The 26,978-nt window shown below is 38.3% G+C and overlaps 1 protein-coding gene across 1 annotated transcript in view; it reads right to left on the bottom strand.

Moving 5' to 3' along the window:
• MYO16 (myosin XVI) overlaps positions 1-26,978 on the bottom strand; it is a 542,291-nt gene that overhangs the window by 150,329 nt on the left and 364,984 nt on the right. The window contains exons 22-23 of the mRNA XM_012637927.1: positions 25,220-25,420; positions 1,577-1,652 (exon numbers count right to left, since the gene is read on the bottom strand). Coding sequence (XP_012493381.1) covers positions 1,577-1,652; positions 25,220-25,420 — 277 coding nt within the window. The remainder of the gene's footprint in view (positions 1-1,576; positions 1,653-25,219; positions 25,421-26,978) is intronic.

Raw genomic sequence — 26,978 nt, 5'->3', positions numbered from 1 at the left:
AAATATTGGCGAGGATGTGGAGAGGCAGGAACACTCATACACTGCTGGTGGGACTGCAAATTAGTGCAAGCTCTGTGGAAAAGAATTTGGAGATACCTCAAAGAGCTAAAAATAGAAATACCCTCCATTCTATCCAGCAATAGCACTATTAGGCATCTACCCAAAAGAGCACAAAACATTCTATGATAAAGACATCTGCACCCGAATGTTTATGGCAGCACAATTCACCATTGCAAGGATGTGGAAACAACCCAATTGCCCGTCAATCCATGAATGGATTATTGAAATTTGGTGTATGTATACAATGGAATATTACTCAATCATAGGAAACTACAGTGATCTAGAACCTCTTATACTTTCCTGGATTAAACTTAAGCCCATTATCCAAAGTGAGGCACCACGAGATCGGAAGAATGGGCTCCACTTGTACTCGTCATCAAATTGGTACTAACTGATCAACGCTAGGGTGATCACATGGCAGAAATACTCTCAAGGGATTAGGGGGATGGGGGGTTAAACCCGCAACTAAAGGACACAGGAAGCATTGTAGGGGGGAAGGGCATGCCTCTAACCCTCACTTGGGTGAAGCAAAGACATAAAATGTAACCTTAATGTTTGTACCCTCATAATACCTGAAATTAAAAAAAAAACAAAAAAACAATGTATTACAACTGCACCACTGTGATTTGAGGCACGTATGTTCCTCAGACCAGAAGTGCTATGGATGTCTTATTCCCAACTCAAAGGCATTCAACTATCTCATGAAAAGCTATCATATACTTCTTTTACCAGGAAAGACAGATGACTCTATCTCACTTAGAGCAACTTAAAGGACATAAGATGATATGTTTTAAGTCATTAAAATGTTATTTAAAAAATGTGAATCACTGAAGAACTGCTAAGAAAATAATTTATAGGGGAGACAGAATTATATATGTTTATATATGTATGTATATGCATTTAATTACAGCATATATAAACTTTGTATATAGTTTTATATATTGTATAGAAATATAATAGACATGTATAAAAAGACATATATGTGTATATATATGTATATAAAGTATTAGTGCTATGTAGAAGCATATAAATTAATGTATACATGGATATACACACACATTAATTTATAGGCCCCTTCTATGCAGTGAGCATTAACACATTATAGCTGAAAGTACATAAGAATAAAATACCACCCTTAGTTGTGCTCCAGAGTAATCTTAAGTAATGAAATTCAGCCTACTGTGGCCTAAATAACTTTGGAATCCATATTCATCTTCATTAGTCTTCAGAGGAAAGCTTTTTTATATTCATACCACTAAAGTAGTAAAGGTGTTTTACATTTTTATCCGCTAAAAGCTTAGTTAAATTATGGTTTCCACTGGACTCCAAATTAAATCATAACCGATGTACAGTGTGGCAAGACCCATTCCTTATTATTCTGGGCATTAGAATGCAAAAGATATTTCAATTATCTTTTAGCTAGCAGCATATTTTATAGGAAAATATTCAGAGATAAAGAAATAAGGGCTGTATGGCATTTTAACCAGTGTAGGATGGGAAAAAAAAATCAACTTACTTTTCATTACAAATAGAAGATTCTGCGAAAGGGAGTCTTTATTTTTTTCAATTGCTCCAACAATGTCATACATTACCTAGAATCAGAGAAAACAGTGTAATTACTAAGGATTAAACATGACCGTGAAAATAAATTTCTTTAAAGAATAACTTGACTCAGCTGCAGTTTTAAATTATTCATAAAAGAAGTGTCTCCAGGTCTTGGAGTTCACATTACCAGCAAGTTCAAAGCTATCATTTGCCTGTTCTCTTTCCATACATTAAACAAAGGAACCTCTCCTGTTCTATTTCGTGAAGCTCTCCTCTGATCCCCAAGTTTAAGAGCAAATAGTGATGACTCACATTCATGTAAACCTCTTTATTCTTAAAGACTCTAACTCGCTCAGGAAACTCACTAAACCAAGTAAAAAGATTCTGCAACACTTTGGGGATATTGTGTGATTTCAGTTAGAGAAATTAAATAGACTCCTCATTAAAAGGATTCTGTTGGATCATTTAAACAGTTAATCTGAAGTCTTTAAAATGAAGAAAACATGAAACAATTAAATCTAGATTGTCCAAAAGACAATTTTCTCAACCATAGTTTAGTTATGAATACATTTAAATGACGTTATTGCCTGGTTTCATTGGTGTGCTAGTAGGGGCTGGGAGACAGAAATGATTTTGTTGCCTCTCTCAGTCCCAGCTAACTAGTGTCCACTTCCAGGGCAGTCATGAGAAGCAGATTAGCCACCCATTTACCCATCTGTCAAAAGGCTTGCCAGTTTGAAAAGCTGCTTTTTGGAAAAACATCTTGGAGCATGGCAGGGTGTCCTAGCCTGTTCTTTGTCCTGAGTGGACCAGGATTGAACCAGGGGAGGCAGCTGACCAATGATGCCTTACCACCCAGGAGACAGTGTGAGCATCACCCAGGAGACTGTGAGCACCATCCAGGAGAGACAGTGTAAGTACCAACCAGGAGGGAGCATGAGCACCACCTGTGGATGAGTGTGAGCATCACCTATGGGGGAAGACTATGAGCACCACCCTGGTATGAGTGTAACCACCACCCATGGAGCAGTGTGAGCACCACCTAGGAGGCAGTGTAAGCATCACCCAGGAGGGAGTGTGAGTGGTTAGAACCACTTCTTTGAGAGCACAGAGAGGACCGGATCACTGGCAGGGAAAGGGCACTAGGCAGACACAGAGAAAGGAGCCATTAGAAAGAGTTCGTGTGACTAGTGGGAGGAAGCTGGAGAAGAACCAGATGATCCCTACTGAGTCTTGCTTCCTGCAAGGCTTCTAAATTATGCCCTTGGTTTACAATGCAGCCTGAATTTCTATTCTTTGCTGTCATAGGAGCCTAAACATCACAGAAATCCCAGGACATCCTGCACATTCCCAGGTTTTCCAATAAATTTGGGTCAGAAGACTGGTCAAGCTAAGTGGCAATGCCAAAAACCAAAATAATTTCCAGGTTCAATGAAATCATTCCCTAATCATCCAGTTAGTACATGCACCAGAATGCGAGCAACATATTAGGCTACACAGTATACATTGTTAAATATGAACAATTTTGTATCATCTAAAGCAGTGATTCTTAACCAGGAGTGATCATGTCCTCTGGCGGCCACGTGCCAGTGTCCAGAGACATTTTTGTTTGTCACAACTGGGGTTGAGAGTTGAGCAGAGACATTTCCAAATCCAAACACCCTTCACAGCCCAGGGCAGCTCCCACTAATTATCTGGCCATCCATGTCCAAAGTGTTGAGGTCGAGAAGCCTTGACCTTGAGGTTGGCGTCTCTATGCTTTCCTACATCGGGAAGTGCGGTGCCCAGCAAAACCGTGGGAGAAAAGTCAACACATTTTCAGAAGCCACCCTGGATCTATGTGGATTTAGGCAAGTCATTTAATGTCTCAGAGCTTCGATTTTTTTAATTGGCAAATTGGGAGTAAAAATACCTAACCATACTGTTAATATTGTGATAGAATATATATCAGAGTTCTTTGTAGACCAAAGAGAGTAATTCAAAATGTAAGGTGTTTCAAATAGTGCGAGTCGTCCCAACAGACACAAAGTCCCACTGTGTGGCTGCATCACCCAACCATGCCCGCACGACGTTCGTAGTTAGTGACTCCAAGTCACTTCTGGAAAATTGACAGAAGTTGATCTCATTTCTCCTGGCACCCTTCTCAGTATGCCTGGCACAAGCATCACATTCTCGGAGTGCCAGGGTTGAGTTTTCACTTCAGCCCCAGCTTTCTCGATGCCATTTCAGTTGCATCAAAGAGGAGTATGCGTTTGCTAAAGATCTTGCCCAAATTTCTCCCAGCACGTTTTTCTCTGTGACTTTGAATATTTCCGGTGCAGATACATAGAACTACTCCACCTCCGCCATAGACACATCTCTGACTCTCCTCTGCAATGGTCTGTGCTGTCCTCTCCCTCTCTCTGCATGTGCCTGTCACTCCCCTTGGCATCTCTTCTCCCTCAATTCCTGCAGTCTCTGAAACCATCGCCTCCTGCCAACTTCTTTCAGGTCTCAATAGAGCCTAAACCTTAGGCCCAGCCATCTGAGCAGCAAAGGGCACTGATAAGCTTCTACCATTTTTCTTAGTCAGTCATTCCTAACTCTAGCTTGGGGCTGGATCACTCATTGGATCTAATTGTAATTCAGACTCATTTGCATCTGCCAGAAATTTATGCTGGTGTCTCAGATGGACCCTGCCGGTTGCTAAAAAGATCCCTGTTACCTCTTAATGACACCACTTTACAAATCTCCTGGTAATCGTAATAAATCTGTTTGCCTCTTTCCAAGCTTCCAGCCCCAGGCCCAGGTTTGCATCATCAGTAGATGACCATATTTCCTACTTTAAGGAAAAACTCACAACTATCTCACTTGAAAATCTCTCTGAATATCCCTCCTTCTCAAAACAGGTCTTCTCTTATTCTTCTCGTTCACTGCTGCTCATGATCTAGATTGGGAGCCCTGGTGCCATCTGGGACCCCTTCCCCCCAGAACTGCTCCCTGCCGTCTGCCAATGGCTGTCCTTTCACCTCATTTTCCCCTTTAATCCTCACTTTTTGTATTTCCTGCCTTCCCACTAGTAAAAACCATCACTTATTATTTTGACAGGCAAATAGTCAAAAAGGCTAAAAACTGGCCTTTTGTATTCTCACCTTAGTTCAACACTGCTATTTGAAGCCTATATTGAAATTGAGAATGTCATTTTTCCTATTCAGAAACCCTGACCTGTCATATAGGGCCGCCTTTATATGGCTCCAACCTACAATTCTAGCCTATTTTCTGCATGGGAATCTTATGCTTTCAAATGAAACGTACATACACGCACATGCACACACACACGCAGTTGAACAAACTGATTTTCTCTAAATACATTCCGTCGGCCTTTATTACTGTTATGGGCTTGTTTTGTGATGAACCTTCTTAACTCTCCTGGTAAAATTGCTACCAAGTGCCTGAGAGCAATGACTATGCTTTATGTAGTTCTGTCTCTGCAACAACTAGTGAAATGCCTTGTGCATTGAATGTATTTTATAATTATTTGGTGAAATAGACAAGAAGTGTTTATTATACTGTAACAAAATATAGCTATACTATTGTGCTGTCTTTTACTTTAAGATTGTGTCGATCAGTCTTTCATTATCACAGATCATGTGCTTCAGAAAATTCTCATACAGGGCACCCTTGTTGTACATGGATATCTAGAGAAAAAGCTGAAAGTCTTCCATTAAAACTAAGTTCAAAATTCCAATTTGAAGACTCCAACTTGCTAAGTTACTTAGAAAAAGGTGTTTAACACACATACGCAGCTACATTCAATGAAGGCAGTTTGATGTTTGTAGGAAGTACAATGTTTACCAAAATCGTTTTATTGCCAGGGCATTTGTATAAATTAATGAACAATGGAGCAGGTGGGCTTAATTATTTTCGTGATGTTGGACAAGCTTCTTAAGTTTTTTGAGTCTTTTTTATGTGTTAAATAATATCTCCCCTTCCAACTTTAATAGCCCTGACCCTATACATAAGGTACAGATGACCACCGTATTGAAGGGATTTAAATTGACAGCTCGGTACAAATGTTAGAGACTACCCAAATAGCTTAGATATTTTATCATAATTAACATGGTAGTGCAAATAACTGATAATGTATTACATAAAACTGGCATTGGTGGTTCCAAAAATGTTTTTTTTTTTTTTCTGGCTCCAAATCTGAAATCAAGTATTCTCTCCAGGAGCCCTTGCCCATTTTAGTGGGAACATGACATTAGAGACAGCCATTGGCACTCCAGGCAAACACAACAGTACCTTATTATTGGATTAGTCCGCGTTTCTAGGTGTTTTTAGTGGACAGAGCTGAGAAATATACATACACAACACATACATGCCCATGCACACATGTACACACACTTTTCTTTTCATTTAAAGATAAAATACTATCTGATTCCAAATTCGCTCTTTTAACCATGATAATTTCCTCAAATCCAAACTTCTTTGATGTTAGACTTTTCAAAGGCAATTTGAAAATCTAAATAAATGGTGTCCATTCATGCCATTTATTATGCCAATATATAACCTGTTCTCATTGCCTTTAAATATTTTTAATTAAACTTTAAATTTTGAAGTGATTTTAGATTTGCATGCAGTCGTGACAAAGAATAGAGATAAATCCTGTGTACACTATAACCAATTTCTTTCAGTGGGAACATCCTGCAAAACTAGGATATTGATATTAATGTAGTAAAAATATACAATATGGATTCTGTATGTTGCCAATTTATGGACATACTCACTTCCCAAAACCAGATGAATCTATTTGTGTGGTTCTATTTTGGGGTTCTTTATTCTGTTCCATTGATGTATGTGCCTACCCTTTTGCCACTGTCTTGATTATTTGCTTTATAATAAGATTATAAATGGAGTAAGCTAATTCCTCCTATTTATTCTTCTTTATAGACACTGTTTTAGCTATTCTAGTTTCTACACCTTTCCTTGTAAGTTTTAGAATAAATATTGTCTATATCATTTTTTAGTGGATTCAGCTCTGTTTATTTTTTTATTTCATCATATTACAGGAGTACAAATGTTTAGGTTACATATATTGCCTTTCCCCCCTCCCCCGAGTCAGAGCTTCAAGCATGTTCATCCCTCAAACAATATTGTCTATATCTTTATAACTACCAAAAATTTTGCTGTGATTTTGATAGAAATCGCATTAAACCTATATGTGGATTTGGGGAGAACTGACTACCACTATGTTGATTATTACTAAATTGACTACTTACTCTTTCGTCTTCTAATCTAAGAACAGGATATGCCTTTCCTTTGGTTTAGATCTTTGATTTCTTTAATGGGCATTTTGTGATTTTCAGCATACAAGTTCTCTACATAATTTGTTAGATTTATACCTAAGTAATGCATTTTTATGAGCAACTATAAATGTTATTGTATTTTTAATTCCATTGTCCATTACTAGTAGATAGACATGCAGTTAATTTTCATATGTTTATCTTGTACCAGGTGACCTTGCTGAAATCATCAGTCCTATGAATTTTTTTCATTTTTTTCTTTGTACTTTTTTTCTTTTTTTGGTAGATTCCTTGGGATTTTACACATAGGGAATTATATTATGTATAAATAGTCACAGGTTTATTTCTTCCTTTCCAATCTGTGTGTCTTTTATTTCCTTTCTTGTCTTATTACACTTGCCAGAACTTCCAGCATGATGTTGAATGAGAGTGGTGAGAAAAGACATCCCTGCCTTGCTTCTGATCTTAGGAGTAAAACATTCAGTTTTTACAATTACATATAATATTGGATGTAGGATTTTTGTATATACTCTTTATTAAGTTGAGTTTGTCCCCTCTATTCTTACGTTTCTGAGAGCTTTTATCATGAACAGGTGTTAAATTTTATCAAATGCTTTTTATGCATCCACTGATACGGCAATGTGTTTTCTCTCATTCAGCCTATTCATATGATTACCTTGATTGATTTTTAATTTTTGAATCAGCTTTTCACCCTTGAAAAAATCCATTTGGTTCTCTTTATGTATTGCTTAATTTTATTTGCTAATATTTCAAAAATATTTTTGCATCTATATTCATGAGGGGTATTCATCTCTAATTTTCTGTGTGTATGCATGTGTGTGAGTTACTGTCTGTGTCTTGTTTGGTATGAGGGTGATACTAGCTATATAAAATGAACTGGGAAGTGTTCTCTATTTCTGGGAAAGATTGTGTAAAGTTAGCATTAATTTTTCTTTAATCACTTGGTAGAATTCTTTAGTGAAACCATCTGGGACAAAAAGCTTTCTTTTTTGAGGGAATTTAAATTACGAATTCATTTCCTTAATAGTTATAGGGCTAATCAAATCGTCTATTTCATTTTGGGTGAATTAAGGTAGCTTGTGTTTTTGAGAGATTGGTCCATTTTAGCTACATCATAAAACTTATGTGTAAGTGTTGTTTGCAGTGTTCCCTTTCAATCTTTTTGATATCTACAAAATCTAGAATGATAGTTCCTGCTTTATTCCTGATATTGCTATTATATCTTTTCTCTTTTTCCTTTGTAATTCATACTAGAGCTTTATCATTTTCATTGATATTTTCAAAGGAGCAGCTCTTTGTTTCATTGATTTTGTCCATTCTAAAAAATTTCAATGATTTCTTCTATTTGTTATTACCTTCCGTTTGCTTGCTTTGGGTTTATTTTGTTCCTAGGTTCTAGAGGTAGAAGCTTAGATTATTGATTGGAGACTTTCCCTGTTTTCTAACATGTATGTTTAGTGCTATACATTTCCTGTTCAGTACTGTCTTAGCTGTTTCCCACAAGTTTGATATGTTGAATTTTCATTTTCATTCAGTTCAGCATATATATTTTTAAAATTTCCTCAAGATTTCCTCTTTGAGCCATGGATTATTCAGAAGGGCATTGTTTAGTTCCCAAATATTTGGGGATTTGTCTGTTATCTTTCTGTTAAAGATTTCTAGGTTGATTCCATTGCAGCAGGCAATCCTACTCTGTATGATTTCCATTCCTTTGAATTTGCTTAGCTTTGCTTTATGGTTCAGGATATAGTCTATGTGGATACATATTCTGTGGGTACTTGAAAAGAATATGAACTCTGCTTTTGCTGGTTTAAATTTTCTATAAATATCAAGAATATCCTATTGTTAACGGTGTAGTTGAGTTCTCTTATATCCTTGCTGGTTTCCTATGTTGTTGTTCTCCCAATTGCTGAGAGGAGGGTATTGAAGTTTCCAACATAAGTTTTGATTTTAGCTGGCTTCTTCTGAGACCACTTGGGAGCGCAGGGAAGATACAGCCTCGTTATTGCCTGGTAAGAGTGGACATCCAGGTCCCCACCCAACCTCCTCTGACACTCTGCAAGAGTGACTCCTCATCACTGCTGGGTGAAGGCAGGGGTCGTTGCTCTCCAGTTGGCCTGCAGCCACACCACCCTAGCTGTGGAGTGAGCAGCAGAAGGGGCTGAGTGCATCTTTACTGCTTCCTGTGTAGCCTCCACTAACTGGGGGAGAGGTGTAACCTCTGGGCAATACTGAATGTCTGGACCCTCCATCAGGCTTCCTCTAGTATCGCCCCAGGGGCAGGAAGCTAGGGGCATAATATGTATTTAAAAACTTAGCACGATACTAAAATCTGAAATACATCTATACATTTAAATATTGTACACACTACAAGGAAAATGGTAATTTTAACAAATGCAACTAAATGCATCTATTTTTTGTTTGATTTTGCTTTTAAAAATAATTTATAACAAATGAGATGGCCAGCTAAAGAAATATAACCTGGACTAAGATAACCCACACATTTTCTTTTTGTCTTAAATGAATACAAGACCTCCGGAGAAATAGAACCAATAGTGTATCACATATATGCAGCCTGAGGAATTGGCTCACATGATTATGGAGGCTGAGAAGTTCCATGATTTGCTGTTTTCACGCTGGAGACCCAGAAAAGCCGAGGGTCCTGTTTGGGGCCTGAGAGCTGGAGAAGCAACGCTGTAGCTTCCGGTCTGAGTCTGAAGGCCAGAGATCCAGGAGCACCAAGGTCAGGGAAGACTGATGCCCTCGCTTGAGCAGTCAGGCTGAGAGAATTCAACCTTCCTCCACCGTTTCATTCTGTTCAGGCCCTCGAGGGATTGGATGAGGCCCACCCACGCTGGGGAGGGAGATCTGCTTTACTCAGTCTACTGACTCAAGTGCTCATCTCTTCCCGAAACACCACCACAGACACATCCAGAAATGATTTTTAACTAACTGTCTGGGCATCCCATGGCCCAGTCACATTGGCACATAGAATTAACCATCACAACCTTGAAGTTAACTTTGAGAAAAAGATGGAAATATAAAACAAAAAAAATCTAACTTAATCATTATTCACATTGAATTCCTGATAAATCCTCACTATCTACAGAAAAACGTGCACTTCATCTAATAGAATCCTTTGATAGATGGCATTTTCCCAGCTGTTTCCCACTGCTCTTTCTGACATACTTCCAAATTCCTCCCTTGACATCAGCCCTGCCTTTCCTTTTCACGATCTCCTTCCAGCTCTCCAGCAGCCAAGGCCAGCTCTGCCTTTCAAGCAGAGTCTCTGGGAGGCATGGGGCTGTGGTGGAAAGCTCATGGCCCTTGCATGGTGACACAGCTTCTGGGCTCCAGCCTCTTCAAGGCCCAGAGCCTGGGTGACTGGGTCGAGATATGGAGCCTCCAAAGCTTCTCATCCACAAAACACAGACAGGAATGTCAGCCTCTCTCTCTCTCTCTCTCCCCATCTTTGTTTCGGTCTCTCTGTCTCTGTTTCTGTCTTTCTCTCTCTCTCTCTCTCTCCCCATCTTTGTTTCGGTCTCTCTGTCTCTGTTTCTGTCTTTCTCTCTGTATCTGCCTCTCTTTTGGTGGCTTTGAAGATAAATGAAAATGCCTGTTCATACCTACCTTTGCACAGTAGCTATAGTTTTCTCATAAATATCCCTCATTCTTGTCTCCAATGTACACCTGTAACTTCTTCTCTTCGCTTTCAGAGAATTTTTTACATTACTGACTTGAGAAGGACTTGTGGAGTGACCTGTGTGATCTATCTTGACACTGCTCTGTGGGCTGTCTGCCCAGTAAGAAGACTGTCATTTTATACCTGTAATATTTTTAGGTTGAAATTCGTTTACAACTTATGAAGGAATTGCTTCCAAAGAAAACAATGCTTCCTAGAAAGGTACACACATTAAAGACATCAGCACCTGGGTGTCAGCATCTGCACTTCACTGAGAGCAGTGGCCTCCAGCATTTACATAGAGAAGAAACAAAGAAAAGCTGAAAAACTTAGTAGAGACAAGGCCACTGGGTTCCTGGGCAAGTCCAAAGAAAGTGACTCCCGAAAACTGGTTAGCTGGACAGAAGAATTTCTACGAAAGAGAAAACACCAAGGAGAAATTCAAGCTATCCTAGAAATCACCTGTAGCCATGTGAGTCTGGGGTGTCACGAGAGCAGAGAAAGGTCAGCTGCACCCTTAGGTGAGCAGGACATGCCACCAGAGCAGCAGGGAGCAGTTTCTAGGTCGACGGGCTGCCTGGGTTGTTCAGGGCAGCTCCTCCTCTGTTTCTTGCTGGTTTATTATTGGCAGGATGAAAGGAGAAAAACATAAAAGTAGCCAAAGATAGAGTCTAGGTTTATGCTTTCCTTTTCCCCACTGTTTTTACGTAACTAATCTTCAGGCTTTATTTATTTTTCCTCTGAAGATTGGAATAATGGACCCATGCTGTATGTGGCGGCGTCCCTCAAGCATGTAATAGAGGAATTTATATTCATGCAATCCAATACATATCTTTAAAGAAATTGTCATGTATTCAAAATTTCCTTTGGAATGATTCCGGTCAATAAGATGACTGAAAAGAAAACTGAGCGTTTCGCTTATGTTTCGGCAGTTAGCAATACTCATTTCAATGCTTCAGTGTGGATGGCAAATGACGGTGCAATAGAAGCCGGAGAGCAGTGACAGTAGGCTGCGTTTTGGGAAGCGCTTGCTGTAACACTCTAGCACTGCAATAAATGCAATTAAAAGATAAATTATCTCAGTTATAATTTAGGGAATATAAAACTTTCATCATGGCTGCGACTCACAATTCAGCAAGATACCAGTTTCCTGGCTCCAGAAAGAAAACAAAAGTAACAAAATGCCAGACCCCATGCATTTTCTTCCTAACTGAAGTCTGTCAAGCCCATACTTGGCTAATCACCAAGGAAACTGAAATCCAAAGGCGAGAGAGCTACACAGAAATAGCTCTATCTACCAACACTGGGTTTAAATTCCCTGAACTGAAAGCAAGAGCGGCTGGCTTACTTTACCTTATTAAAGACGGGGCAGGGTTGGCCAGACCTGGGAAATAGTGAATTCTTAATGTCTCCAGCCTCATCCCTCTGTGTGCCTTGCAAGGAGTAGGACAGCAGTGTAAGGCTGCCAGATGTGTGCTAAACCGAGCATCTACTGTATGGCTAATACTTTGGGTTTCTCAAAATGTGGTTCCCAGATTGACTGTAGGATAATATTCTCTGCTGTTAAAAAAAAAAAAAAATGCAAATATTTTAGACTTCACCCAAGAACTCTTTAGTCATCATTTACTGTTGCACAGCCAGGGAACCTGCATTTTAAACTTGTTTGCCAGTGATTCTAATGCACATTAGGTGTGAGAATCCCGGCTTCAGGTCCCAATAACTAAGGATGCTCTGTTAACTCAGTCCGCTTATGTGGTGCCGTCCGGTGATAAACGAACACAGGAACAGGGTTTGCAGGAAATAAACACGCACAGTGCATCTTAGAGATGGAGACACAGTCCCTCCTAGAACAACTAACAGGGCAAATATTGGCATATTTTAAATTTCTGATTAAGTTTAAGATGAGACTACACTATAATTATACTCAAGGCTAAACTATTTTTGTAGGAGAGTTAGCATTTTTAATAAAGCTCTTGCAGAGAAAAAAAAAACTCTTCAAATATTTTATCTAAAATGGCAGCAAGAGAACTGTGTTTTTCAAAAAACCTGGATTATTGTGGTACCCTATATAAGCCATATATAGTGTCGGAAGGAGTAAATGAAATAAATAAAAGTGTGGTAAAATAGAAGAAGCAACAGACCAAGGGTTAGGAAGAGTGGATTCTCAATTTGGTTTCCACTTATCAACCTACGAAAGCACTCCGGGGATGTGCACGCTGAAAATTAATTGTGGGAGCATGAAGTGATCAGGTTCTCTGAACTGCAGTTTTTCTTATCTATTCAATTCAGTGTTGAACTCTGGCCAGTTCACACTAAAGTTAGTAATTCTATTAGCATAGCTCATCAATAAAAAACACTGTTTTAAGGGGCTAGAATGCATGAATTTAGTAAATGGGCAAGGGTGAACATCATCTATTTAAATTTTTAAATTGCCTTTGCAGTGGCTAATAGCAAAGGTTTTAAAAATATGGTCATCATTGGATTGAGGAGATTTTCACAGTTAAAAGACTGAATTTGGAGTCAATCAAGGAAAACAGGTAGGGCTCGTCTTGTAATTAAAATATAATCATGTAGATTGATAAAATTTGGAAAATACTAAAAGTAATAAATAAGAAATTACCTCTAATTCCTTTTTCCAGAGCTAGCCGGTCTTTAATTTATATATCTGTATCTATGTACCAGATCTATTTGGTCTGTGTGTGCACTTTCAAGAGAGTTGGATGGACTCTGCCGCATTGTACTTTGCAAGGCCTTTTTCCTTTCACACACTCGCGTCTGCTCTAAGACGAATCCTGCCCTTTTCTGCTCTGCAGTGCAACACAGGCAGTGGGGCTCCCAGAGCTTCAGCCTCGCCTTCCAGAAACGGCTGGGCTGCTGAAGGTGCTGGCAGAAATCGGAAGGCAGGAGGAGGGTGGAAGCTTTGGTGATTATCTTGCCTCTGCAAAGGCCGACTCTCCTCCCTGGCTCCATTTGCACCCTGCAGCCCCTCTTCACGCAGAACCACGTGGCTCCCCCACCTGCCTCAGCTCCTGGGCCCGGCATCCGTTGTACTCTCCCCACTCTGAGCCGTGGGGAAGGCAGCTGCTTTCTGCTCTGGAGTCTCTGCATCTCCTCAGTGACCCTGACTGTCTTCTCAACTTTCCCTGTGTAGCCTATTCCTCGTAATCATTTTCCTCTCCTTGAAAATTCAGTGCAGTTCATTTTGAGACTGGATCTTGATCGAGCCCCACCGTTTCCAATTTCTTGCTTTGTCTATCTTCGTCTCGGTGCCGACAGCCCAGAAGGGTCTACCTGCTATGTAGCTCAGAAAAGGACACGGATAGAAACTGTGCTCAGCACCCTTTAAAGCTCTTGAAGAACGATAATGAAGCTTTTGAAGGTATACAGGAAAGCAAGGACCATGACGCAGGACCAGGCAGGGTGGCAGGCGCAGGCAGACAAAGGGGCAAGAGCCATTCTCTCTAGAAAACTGCGTGTGGAAGGAGACAGCATCTGCGCCTGCAGAATGAATCCTGTGCATACAGCAGGATGCATCTCAGCATACTTGGCAGGGTGCACTGCCTCCCAGGTTAGAGAAAGAAGAAACAAAAAGAAATAGAGCCCTGGACTTTCAGCTGAAAACATAGATGCTACGACCCTTCAGCTCTCTGTAATTCAGGTCAGAATCAGGACTTGCACAAACGCCTCTAAATAGCAAAGCCGTGGTGTTATGTTCTTAGGAGAGCCTTTGGGGGCATCACTTAGAGATTCTCCACTTAGACTTTATATACCTTAATTTCCCCTCCTTATTGCTCTTACCTAGCTAACACTATCCATAATTTACATATAAAACACCATGTCAGAATTAGATAATTTTGTAAAGCTTGCATGCTCTACCTTGTAAGGCAATATGTTAATGTCAAATCAAATTGCTAATTACAGTATATTACTAATATTATTAATATATTACACAGTATGTTTCTGATATAGAGATCTACATTTCCATGTGGATGAAGTACTAAAAACTAAAGTTCCTCTAACAAAGCCACCCTCAGTGACAGTCTGGGCATTTAAGGATATGCCAGATTACAGCATGGATAATTTATATGTGTGTCTGTATTGGTATTTGATTTATATGTGTGTGTTTACATATTTATCCATGTACCTATTTCTCTACTGTATCTGATTTATGTATCTATGTCCGCCTCTATTGATCTATTGATCTTGCACTCAATTTGAGTACACAACAGTGATTGCTTTATTGCTCTAAGAGCATCCAAACACGATCATAGAAACTTCAGCACAGTTTCTTTCCTTACTCCTCTAAGTAAAGAGAGGGGAGGTCTCCTGGGAACCTTCTTACACCTTCTCATTGTCCCACCGCTTGGGGAGATTCTGTGCATAGGCGTTTGGCCCCCACAGGGATGCACAAAGGGTGTGGATGTGCAGAACGACAGGGAAGCAAGAACCCTTCCTGCTGTAGAGGCCCGAGCTGTTCTGTGTCAGTATGTGGAAGTGACGAGCACAGGACATATTTCATTTTTGATAAACAACAAAGGACAAGGTGACATTTCCTCATCTGGTATGCAAACCAGAGCTATGTTAAATCCTGCCAAGAGACACGTGGGGAGGCCGGTGCTAATGGAGTCTAGTAGGGTGAGTCTGTGTGGAGAGAACCCCCAAAGACCAGAGTCGGAGGGCAACCAACCAGAAGGACGAGTGTCACCCACATTATGGGAAGGGTGTTCCTCTAAGTGTCACGTGAAAGCACCTAAGCGAGAATTGGCCTTGAATATCTGAAGGCACGGTGTGAGTGAAACCGCATTGTGACGGTACAAGACAAGCAGCAGGAGGCTGAGCTTGGCATGGAAAGGAAGAAAAAGGACTCTCTTGGCCACCGTACAGTGCCTAGTCTGTATTTGATGCATAAGGAGACCTAACTTTTCATTAAGTTAGTTGCTTTGATTATTATATAGACTAGAAATTCTTCATTACTGAATTGAGTCTGTGAGTGCCAATTAAAGAAAGTAAAGAACTTTCTATTACGAGAGATAAACCAGAAACATCACTGGAGTGCCGAAGTTTTAATCTGGTCACGAGGAAAGGACTATCCTTGCTGAATATATTTTAAAAAACAGTGGAAGCCCCAAATCATACAGAATCCTGATTATATCCTGTAAATTGTGTCTGTGCAACTACCAGGTACTTGAAGAACAAAAGTGCTAAAATGATCTGGAAGATCTGGTATTTAAAAAAGAAATCAAAGTTTTCTCTTCTACTAAGGAGCAATAAGCTTGAGGATATAAATGTTTAAAATATAGATGATTTATGAAAATTTGATGAATAAAGCATCCATCAATGCCACTAGTTATTATGAACAAGTCCATTCTGAGAAATCACATTTAATTTTGAAAGTATTATCAGAGAAACAAACAAACAAAAAAAATAAATGAATTAGAGACAGTATTCCTTTAAGTAAAAATAATTCATTCATTCTTTTATTGATAATTAGTGCTCATTCCATCAATTAGTATTAGGAGGCTATTGAAGTGACCTAGAGAATGAGGAGGGTGACATGAAATCAGCTACTGGGATAAGAAGGGGAGTATTTGCATTTAAGAGAGAAATAGGAGATTGTAGTTTGTATTTTGTAATTAATTGGGTTTTTGGTTTTCTATGAATTTAAAGGTAGGGCAAATATGAAAAATTGGTTTTGTTTATTCATTTACTTTTTTGAAGTGAGACGAGAGAGAGAAGGAGAGAGTGTTTGGGAGATGGGTAGGGAATTTAGTTTACTCTGCTTCTGTTAAATTTAAGATGCCATACAAATAGAGAAATTACAAAGTCAATATGCCAGTCTGAAGCCCACAGCAGAAATAGACTGGAAACCTGGGAGTCATCTCATCTGTGAAACTGAATCATGAGCATCAATAAGCTCTCTACCCTGGGAGACATCATCAATATTTACAGAATGGAAGTAAATTACCAGATCTGCCAAATTTATAGTCCCTTCTCCATCACGTTATTTGCGAAATGATGCAAAATATAATTTTTAGAATAGAAGCGGTTGGAATCAACAGGTGATAAAAGTGCAAAACGTTTGAGATAAACTCTTGAATTCAGTATATCACATCAGAATGTATGTAAAGATTGGATATTAGCAAAATAAATAAACGACTATTTTCAGCAAATATAAATGTGTGCAATTATTTTTCATGCCCGCTGTCAGCTTTCTATCTGAGGTTTGCTGAAAAGAGTCTAGATTTTTTGTGTGGTGGTAAATTGATCTCTACATATCATCGATACCTATAAGCAATATCTTCTATTATTTGAATTTTCCATTAAGTGATTCTATCCAATAGTTTTGCTTATTTTCTTTCTGGTTTCATTTTAAGTTGATAAATACTAATCAATAAAGAATGTTATTAGGAATGCATGGTAACATTGCAAGTCTTTATCTAGATATCTAGAAATCTGGACACAGATATTCCCTTTAAATTGACACAGCTGAAATTTATGAACATGCCCCTTTTGTTCCTTTAAGGAAAAAAGTACCAACCACTTAACAATAAAACATCAATATTCTGGGAAATCTGAAGTTTTATATTTATAACTTCCTGTCAGCTTATGAAGATAACCGAATATATTAAATCTCTGAAGAAACAGTAAGATTCTCTAAATGAGATCTTGTGTTTTCTCTTCCTAACAAAACCTGTGTAAGGAAAGGTCAATCCTGCCTCCAGTGAAAATTTCTGCCAAAAGTGAAATTGATGTAAGTAGTAGAACGATAGAAGCCTGATGGAGCAAATTTTTATTTTTCAAGAAGTCTACCCAAGAGGTAAACAAATGCAGATGTAAATTAAGCTCTTTCTGTGCAGGTCAAAATATCTTTGTCAAATAACCCTTAATAGTATCAGTTTGGCTTAGACCAGACAGATTTGATTGTTATGTCTGGGGATTCTGCCTGCAGACAAGAAAGAGAGAAATAAATGGAAACTGCCTATTGATTAGTCCATTTCCTTTGTCTTTTGATTTAAAGATTCACTCTCAGAGTCTTCTTGGGTACATTGTGTCTCCCACAAATCTCCGGAGGTGAAGGCCAGGACACAAGTTATAAAAGGTGTCCCTGACACAGGGGGAATTGGGAAGCTGAACAGGCCAAGATTTTCCCTGAAAATATGTTATGTAAATATGGTTAAGGGCAAAGAGGTTCGCTTTAATCAGTATATCACCTAGAATCTACTATAGTATGAATAAGATAAAGATCTCTCCTCAGAGATCTGGAAAACAACATAAATCTAAACAACAAATAAATTTCAAACTTAGTTTATTCAAAGATAGAGGTGGATCCTTTTCAAGGAAAAGAAAAATATCTATGTATTAATATTTATAGACAGGGTGCAAATCAGTAACTTCATTTTTGTCCCCCATCAGCAACGTTTTAGTAATATGATTCTTGTAAAGGCCTGTGGAAATCAGTGACATGAACAATAACGATCAGGTCTATGCATCTGGGATTACGACCTTATCTGTAAGAATGTGGTTTAGGGGAATGGGGAAGACATTCTGACGAACACAGTCAAAATCCACCTGCAGAAAGACACATCTGCAAGCACATTATAGAAGGAGCCTATAAATTTTTATTCCATTGCAAAATCACAACTCAGAATATGTATATAAATTTCAGAAAAAGTTTTAATTTTCTTAAGGGAAATAACATTTAAAGAATTTTTTTAAATGTGCAGTAAAATTTAACACATATATACGCCCAATTAAAAAATTAATTATAAAAGTAAATGATAATGAACACATGTTTTACAAAATTCTCTTTTACCAAAGTAGAATCACACATCACAAAACTACCCATATACTCAGTGAAAATCAAAATGTTACATTAACACAAATTAAAACATTTATCTAGATGTTTTCTCTTTTAATATCATAGTTTCTATAGATAAGGCAATCTCTCAATTTTCTGCACATATCTTCCACTCAAGTCTTTTAAGTGTGATAGGAAGAGCAAGAAAATATCATAATGTAAGTGGCTACCTATTTCCTATCATCTGCTGAAGTGATACTAACAACATTGTGATATATAAAAATGAATATTCTAACATGACATAAAACATTGTTTTATGTAATAAATGCAAGCATTTTTATAAGATATAAGAATTAACAATTGTTTTGACTCATAAAGAACAGTTTCCTTAATTTGAGCAACTTCGTTGGGCTGCCAATATTCTCATCTGAAAATATGGCAAGTGGACTAGGCGGCCCTGCCAATAACTCTGACTGATGTGTTCAAAATTTTGCCAAATACTGTGGCATTCCTGTGTTGAAGACCTTCAGCTATTGTTGGGGAAATATGACTCACATATTTGAAGAAATATGTGAAAATAATTGTACCTGAGTTTATTGCTTGCTCACCACTTAACCTTCAAGACAAGTTTACAAGGTTCATAATTATATTTTCTTTAATGGCAAATTTCACGGGTGTAGCCATTGAGGGTCCTTGTCCTACTCAAAGTCACACAGTGGTGGAGCTGAAACTCAAACCCAGGCCCATGGGCCACGGTGCCTCTTCTCTTTCCACTACACCACATGAATTCTATGAGCACACACAATAAACACCTTAAGAATTACCCCGCAAGATGTGGGGGAGAGAGAAAGACACAGAGGACTTGAGGAAAACTAGGCACGGTGTTGCCACCTACCAGCATGCAGTGGGTTGAATAGTATATTCTAAAATTCATATCCACCCAGATCCACAGAATTAGACCTTATTTGGCAATAGGGTCTTTGTAGATAAAATTAGTTGGATTAAGATGAGGTCACAGTAGATTAGGGTGGGCCCTAAATCTTTACACGAAGAGGAGAGAACACACAGAGATACACACAAAGGGGTGGGCCACATGATAGAGGCAGACACAGGGGTGACAGGTTTACAAGCCAAGGAATGCCAATTGCCGGCAACTGCCAGAAGCCACTAGAGAGGCTTGGAGCAGCTCCTCCCTCAGAGTCTCAGAAACTAACCCTACTAACACTTGATTTTGGACTTCTATCCTCCATTACTGTGAAAGAATAGATTTCCATTGTTTTAAGCCACTCAGTTTGTGGTACTTTGTTATGGCAGGCCCAGGAAATCAATATGTAGTCGTACAATCTCTGGTGCATCATTGAACTTCACCAAGGCTTACTAACCTGGAAAACGGAAATAGTAATGTTTGTACGCAAGGATGTGGCAAAAATGTCTCAGAAGTATTTTGTAAACTGGAAAGTGCCACTCAAACTTCAGGCATCATTGTTGCTGAGGGCAGAGAGAGATCAAAGAAACGGAGATTAGACCAAGAACTTGATCTTTGGGAAGACGGATAAGATTCAAAAAGATACAGAAAAGGGACGTTCTAGGTAAGGAAAACGACATGAGTAAAGCAGAGATGGAGCAGTGCAGGGTTCACTTAAAAATGAATCCAATGTGGTAAAGAAATTCTACAATGTTATCAGTTAAAACTACTCATTTCTCTCATAATCTGTAACAGTTAGACCAATGAATACTTCACTAGTTTTTTAGGGCTGCTGTAACAAATAACTCTAAACTGGGTGACTCAAAACAGGAGAAAATCATTGTCTCACAGTGCTGCAGGCCAGAGCTGTGACGTTAGGCTACCCGCACCTGGGGGCTTTGGGGAAGGATCCTTCCTGCCTCTTCCTGCTTCTGGTGGTTCCAGGTGTTCCTTGGCTTGTGGGTGCATCACTCCCTTCTCTGTCTCTGTGGTTGCATGGCCTCCCCCTTTTCTCTCTAAAATCTCTCTCTGCTCACTCATATGGATACTTCCCATGTAAAGTAGGCTTTGGATTTAGAATTTACCCAGATAATCTAGGATGATCTCCTCATCTCAAGATTCTTGACTTAATTACATAAACAAAGACACTTTTTCCAAATGAGGTCATAGTCAAAGCTTGCATGGATGAGGGCCTGGACGTATTTTCTGGGGAGCCCACTATCAATCCATTGCAATACTTAAGTGTTTGGGGAGAGGAGGAGCTAAACAGAGACACATCATCTAAGGTATAAAGACAATATCATCAACTTGAGGTGTATCAACCATTCAAGCTGGTCACAATGGGACACTTACCTGGGTTCCAAAGTAAATGCCTTCATGCTAAAATAAGTTATCATAGTAAACAACTTTCAGACAAAGATCTTACGACCAGACAAACCACCAAGGTTCATATATGTACGTGTTATATATTGCATAACTATTCATTTTTTAAAGTTTTCATTTTAATTATTATGGATACACGATAGTTGTATATCTTTATAGGGATTTTGACCTACATTTTCATTAATTCAGTTGTTATTACGTAAGGTTTCTTCACTATCTCCTAATCTATTCATTTTCCTCACATCAAAATTTAGGAACTTCAAAATACTATATGCTACTACAGTCAGTTTAGAATCACCTTAATGGAAATTCAATTCTCCTAAGAGCCAGTGTCTTTTGCCAAACCATAATTCTTCTTTCCTTCAAGATTCTTAATTTTAATAGCCAATAAAATTAGAAACACTTCTGGATTTAATGCTTATCTATCATTTAAATCACCAGTAGAAGTTTAAGAGCAGCCCCTATAACCGGTAATCCCATCTATGATTTAAAATTTGTTAAAACAAATTATCAACCAAGAAAACACCCTACAAGCCTTCTTTAATTCAGATTCATGCTTGTTAATGAAACCATGTTAATATTTAATGCACAGCCTCTTCCCATTTACTTTAAAATATTTCTGTAATTGAGATTGGAAAATACACCATGCTCCTATGAGTAATAAAAAATTCAAATGTGTTTGGGAAAGATCTTCAGCTATAATTTAAATAATGTTGCTTAAACATTTTTAAAAGGACCTCTGAGCCTCTGTTCCAAACAAGATTCAGAAGTATGGCAGGGTTTCCTGTTCAGAGCTTTCAGGATAGGTGAGTCCATCAGGATGAGAGCTGGCTGTCAATATCATCACTAGCAGTAATTATTATCCTTCCTATGAGAGGCAATAAATTTTCACTAAAAAGACCAGATAATCCCATCACGGAGGAGCTATTGGTGATGAGAGACATGCTCTAGCCCATCCATCTGGCTAAAAAGAGGCTACCAACCAACCCTAGAACCCCAGAGCCACTGTGCTTTCTCGGGGTCAGCTTTATTATCCTATTGTCCAAATTAAACCCTGCATGTTGATTTTAAATGAATTAACTTTTTCTATATCTCTTGATTTATAAAATGCAGAATGTGCTGCTGTTTTTTTGACACAGCAATTGCTCAAAATTGAAGTGTATATAGCTACATTTGATGATTCGAATGGCATATGGCTTGACATATTGCCACAAATTACATATAATATACACTGTAACATGTGAATGAGTCCCCAGGGAGTTCTTTGGCTAAGATTCATTAGTACATCTCAGTAAAATGAAAGATTTTTATAAAACCACAAAATTGACTCCAATTATGGAAATCTTGCTTAAAAAATGGTGATTTGACAAGAAAATTCATGATTCCACAGGGGTTTAGGCTCTGTACCAACTAATCAATTGATTTTCTCTGTTTTTCTTTATTTCTGTTAGATCTCAATGAAGTAATTATATTAATTTGAACTATTAGTTGTTTTTCTCCCAAATTTTCTAAAAACAATTAAAATAGATATTTTAAGTGCCTGTGGAATATTTTTTTACAACTGAACATAAAATCGTTAAAAATTTATTATCCCAAAGCACGTTTCTATTTACTTTAATGCAATTAGCCTTTATTCAACATTTAATGCATCTCCAGTACACAATACAAACAGATTTCTGAAGCAAATCAACTATGTACTTGCTTACGATAGCTTCCATGAAACTTTTAGGAAAATAGTTTTCAATACCTTATTGTAAATTTTAAAATAATTTTTATAAATTTAATAAATGTTTGTTATGATGAAAATATAGATTTAAAAAATCTGAATACAAGACTAAAAGATTACTCTCTTTACAAATAATTTTAAAAGCTAAATCTCTCAAATATAAAAGAAAATTAATTCTCTAAGGAGTGATATATAGATATATAGATGGATAGATAGATAATTTCCCTTGACTTCTTTACACATCCCATTGACTAAACAAAACTTCTTAGGACAAGATTCTGCTATAAGGTATCACAAAGATCACCTCGGCCTAACTTCCACATGGCCCAGGTGTGTTTCTTACTGCCCTCATCTCGTCTTTTCTCTTGGTTTCTATGATAATTCTTTTTCTACTGACTTCTTCCTCTTCTCCATGCTCTTCCTGGGTGGAATTATCAAGATACACATTTCCAAGTATATAACCAGGCTTCTAAAAACAACCACCTCTTTTATCCCAGTATCAAGCATTTTTAGCATATTAGGATTTCCACTTTAAAAAAATCTCAAATTCAAAACATCTAAAACTGAATATCATTCCTTCCAAACCACTTCACACTCCAGGACTTCCTCTCTTGGTTGACACAATACATCCCTCCATCCGTGAGCCACATGAGAACCCTCTGGGTCCCCTTAGGCCACATCTCCCTGGCTTTGCACATCCCGCCAGCCACGGCCTGGTTCCTGGTTCCTTCTGAATGCCTGTCTCTGTCCGGCTACCTGTCAAATGCAGACCGTGATGCAGCATCTCCAAGGACCGCCTCCCCGACCCCCCCAGCTCCAGTTGCCAATCTATTTTACTTCACGTCCTCTGTTTTTCTCACTGCTTCAGTCTCCTACCCTGTCTAAGAATATTCCGTGAGGTATTATAACACCATCAAGAGGACAAAGCCCTCAGTTTTACGTGCATGTTTATTCATGATTGGCTGAAACTAACCTTTTTAGCTATTTCATCTACCATTCTGTCTACACTTAACTGAACTTGTGACACCATGTCCCAAATACCACGGGGGTGGATATGGAGGAACAGTGTACCACACCCATCCTAGTTGCCTTGCTGTACGTGGAAGTTGAACAAAAAGAAAGTTACCTTCCCAGATTCCCTTGCATGTGGGATCTGATTGCTCTTTAGTCTCCACTGGTCTGCAGAAGTGGTGAGGGCCACACTTCCATTGCTACCTAGGAAATCCTGTCATGAAGGTGTTTGTGTTTTCTCTGGCAAGGGAGATGTCCAGGTCTAGTCACTAGCGTCTTCGAAGTGGCGTGCTAGGGTGTGGACATTATACTTGTGTAGGTGGTGGCCACACTGAGAGAATCAGTAACTGCAGCAGCAGCTTCTCCACGTGGCTGGGCATTTCCTGATCCAAGATGAGGCTGTAACTACCATGGTAGCTCTGTTCTGTGGCGTGGTTTTAAGGGCATTCCTAAAAGTTCTACTTAGGGTCTGCCAACAATTATTTTCCCTACTATTTTCTACTTAAGTAGCTGGAGTGGATTCTGTCTTACGCAACCGAATCCTGAACGATACCCATGCCACACACTTTCAGAATCCTATGTCTCTACGAGAACGCCTCCTCTCTTTTATAATTAGTGAGCTCTAACTTATCCTTGGATGCCTAGGTCTGGGAAACATTTCTACATTTTTTTTTAGCCAAATAATTGCTTCCTTCTTTGTTAAGATTATTATATTCATAATACATCATTAATATTTATTAATTTGTCTTTCCCTTATCTGAATCTGAGATATTTGAGGGCAAGGAATGGGCTTTGCTCAACTTTGATTCTCTAATGTTCCCCGTTTGGTGTATAGTAGAGTCTCAGTAAACTCTGGTTGAAATGAGCTGAAATACACTGTAAAACGGTGACTAGAGATTTCACCCTCTAGTCTGTAATGTGTACTAAATGGGGCCAAAAGCAGTGGGCTACAAATTCAAAAGTGGGACACATTAACTACAGATGGGATTTGGATTGAGGATAAATGGACATGGATTTAAGCATCAAATGGTGAATAAAATTTGATCTTGTTAAGAAGACAAGGAGGATATTTCAGCTGGAATATAAGGGAGCTTAAGGTGGCTGGGAAACGCAGGGAAACCATGAGTGGATTAGAAAAAATACCTTGAAAAGAGGTCTTGTATAGGGGAGTTATGACAGATAAGTCACGAAAGAAAAGATCATGAGCAGCTTGGAGAAGCCCGATATTAGTCTAGAATAAGAAATGTATCAGTTTTATACAGATAAGAAGAAGTCCTTGAAGGTTTAGAAGGAAGAAGCACGTTTTACAAACCTGGTTAGGGAATTGGGAGAGATCTGAGAGCAGCTTTCTTTCCTTGGTCGACATGCTTTAAGAAAAATACTTTCAAATACTAAAAACTATATTCTGGACAAGCAAACTCACATGCCCAATGTTTGCCTGTATTAAGAGAATATCCAAGGTTTATGGCAGAGCCTTTGTATTAAATCCAAGAGTCCTTTGCTCATATTAAGTTATAATTCTAGACACATTATGAGAAGGATGACACAGCATGCTTCATCATTCTGAGGATATTAATTCCTTATCAGGCTAACGGAAAATAGCTTAGAAAAGTAAAATTTTGATGGTTGTTCATCCAGCTTTCATTTATCAAAATAATACACCTAAAATTAAAAAAGTCTAATGGTTGTCCCTGGGCTCATTGGTCCATTAATACATATGATAAATTATGCGGTTCTATTAACTTACCCTTCCTGCATAGTGCATGATGGTGAAGGCTGTGCCTTGGTCTTTCAGGGCGACATTCCCATTCCCATCCTTAATGGGGGAATAGACTGCATTCGTGTTTGAGGATTCTAGGAGGCTTTGCAGCTTTTTTGGAAGGTTTGTTTCCATCGGCCAAATCATCTGACTTTCTTCATCCAATAAAGACAGAAGTCCACATGGCTTCTGAAAGTTAAGAAGAAATAGGAAATTGTTTCTTCTATGACTTCGTTAAGTATTTTTGTTATTGTTCATGCATGTCATTTATATTTCATTATATTCATATAGACACTCAGAAAATGGATCAGTCTTTCCTTTTTAATACACTTCTATTTCTGCTCACTGCTGTGTCCTCACCACCCAGCGTTGCTCTGGTGTAAAGCAGGTCCTCAATAGTATTTATTCAATACAATGAATGAATAAATAAATGAATACAATGTATTTTAGTGTCATTAAAACACTGCAGTTTTTTAAAAAGTATATTCTCATTTGAATAAGAAAAATGCCATTTCAGACTATAGGAAAGCTATTATTTTTCTTGACCTATATACTCCACACTTATGAAGGGACAAGAAACTTAACAAAAATTAAAATCTGTAATGATGCTAAGTTATAAAAATTGTGGCAAAATACTATTCAGTAAGAAAAGTGACTCTACTATATTCAAATATTTAGGCCTAGAAAAAATAAAGCTTGAAGCTATGACTTATAAAACTTAAATTATAAATCTGATAGTTTATAAATGCCCAACAAGGAAACTAATATCATATATATAAATGGTAAGCAACAATTTAAATCTCACTAAAAGGAAAATGCTGCTAAGATAAATTCCCAAGCACTGATATTGCATCCTCCAATATAGAGTTATTTAAAAAGTACTCTAAGTGAAATTCTATATGACTCTGTCCACATGGTTTAGACAACAGTTGAATAGTTTCTTACCTAGTGTATTTATCTTTTCTCGTACGTCCCCTAGGAAAGTTTGTCTGTTGACATATCACCTCCACCTTGTTAAATAAGGTAATTTATACTTTTTCTTCCCATTAATCTGTCAGGTGTCTTAATTGTTTACACCAACTCAATGCACTTTTAAAAGTGTAAATAGCATAAAAATAATTCTTCTCAGGAAGTGCAGAGAGATGTATTGACCCCTGTAATGATGTCACTTTGTACTCTGACATGCAGTTACCAAACCATATCACCACAGGCATTTTATACTGTCATTTATTTGCCTAATAGAAAGTCATTTCTTCGTGTCTTAAATATTTTAGTTGTTTTAAGCCTTTCAAAGTCTCCTGCTCATATTAAAGAGAATCCAAAGACTATATGCAGTTGCCTGAGGGCTACAAAGGTATAACCAACCATAAAGAGTGAAGGTCATTAATGCCGGCCATGGGAAAGACACAGCCCTGGTGGGGGCTCACATACCACAGAGAGCTCTTTTGGAGACACTTGGCAACTACGGCAGCCAGCTCTAGAATGAGAAACCAAATAGCTTCCCTGGGAAGGAAAGGAAGAAGGACTAAAGATGGAGAATGGCACTAGGAAGGAATTGGGAATGCCTACACAAAGCAAGTTCCTGTACCTCAGTAAATTACCTGAGGTCAGCAATACCCGAGAAGATTTTTGTTACCAATGTAAAGATGTTTTTTGATAAAGAAATCTAGAGATGAAAACCCTTACTGGGAATGTTAGCTCAACACGCAAATCTAACAGTACATTGCAAGAATCCCGAAATCTCAGA

The sequence above is a fragment of the Propithecus coquereli genome, unplaced genomic scaffold (assembly GCF_000956105.1).
Source record: "Propithecus coquereli isolate 6110/MARCELLA unplaced genomic scaffold, Pcoq_1.0 Scaffold125, whole genome shotgun sequence".
In the NCBI taxonomy this organism is placed as follows: domain Eukaryota; kingdom Metazoa; phylum Chordata; class Mammalia; order Primates; family Indriidae; genus Propithecus; species Propithecus coquereli.
This window is presented reverse-complemented; position numbering and strand designations above follow the sequence as displayed.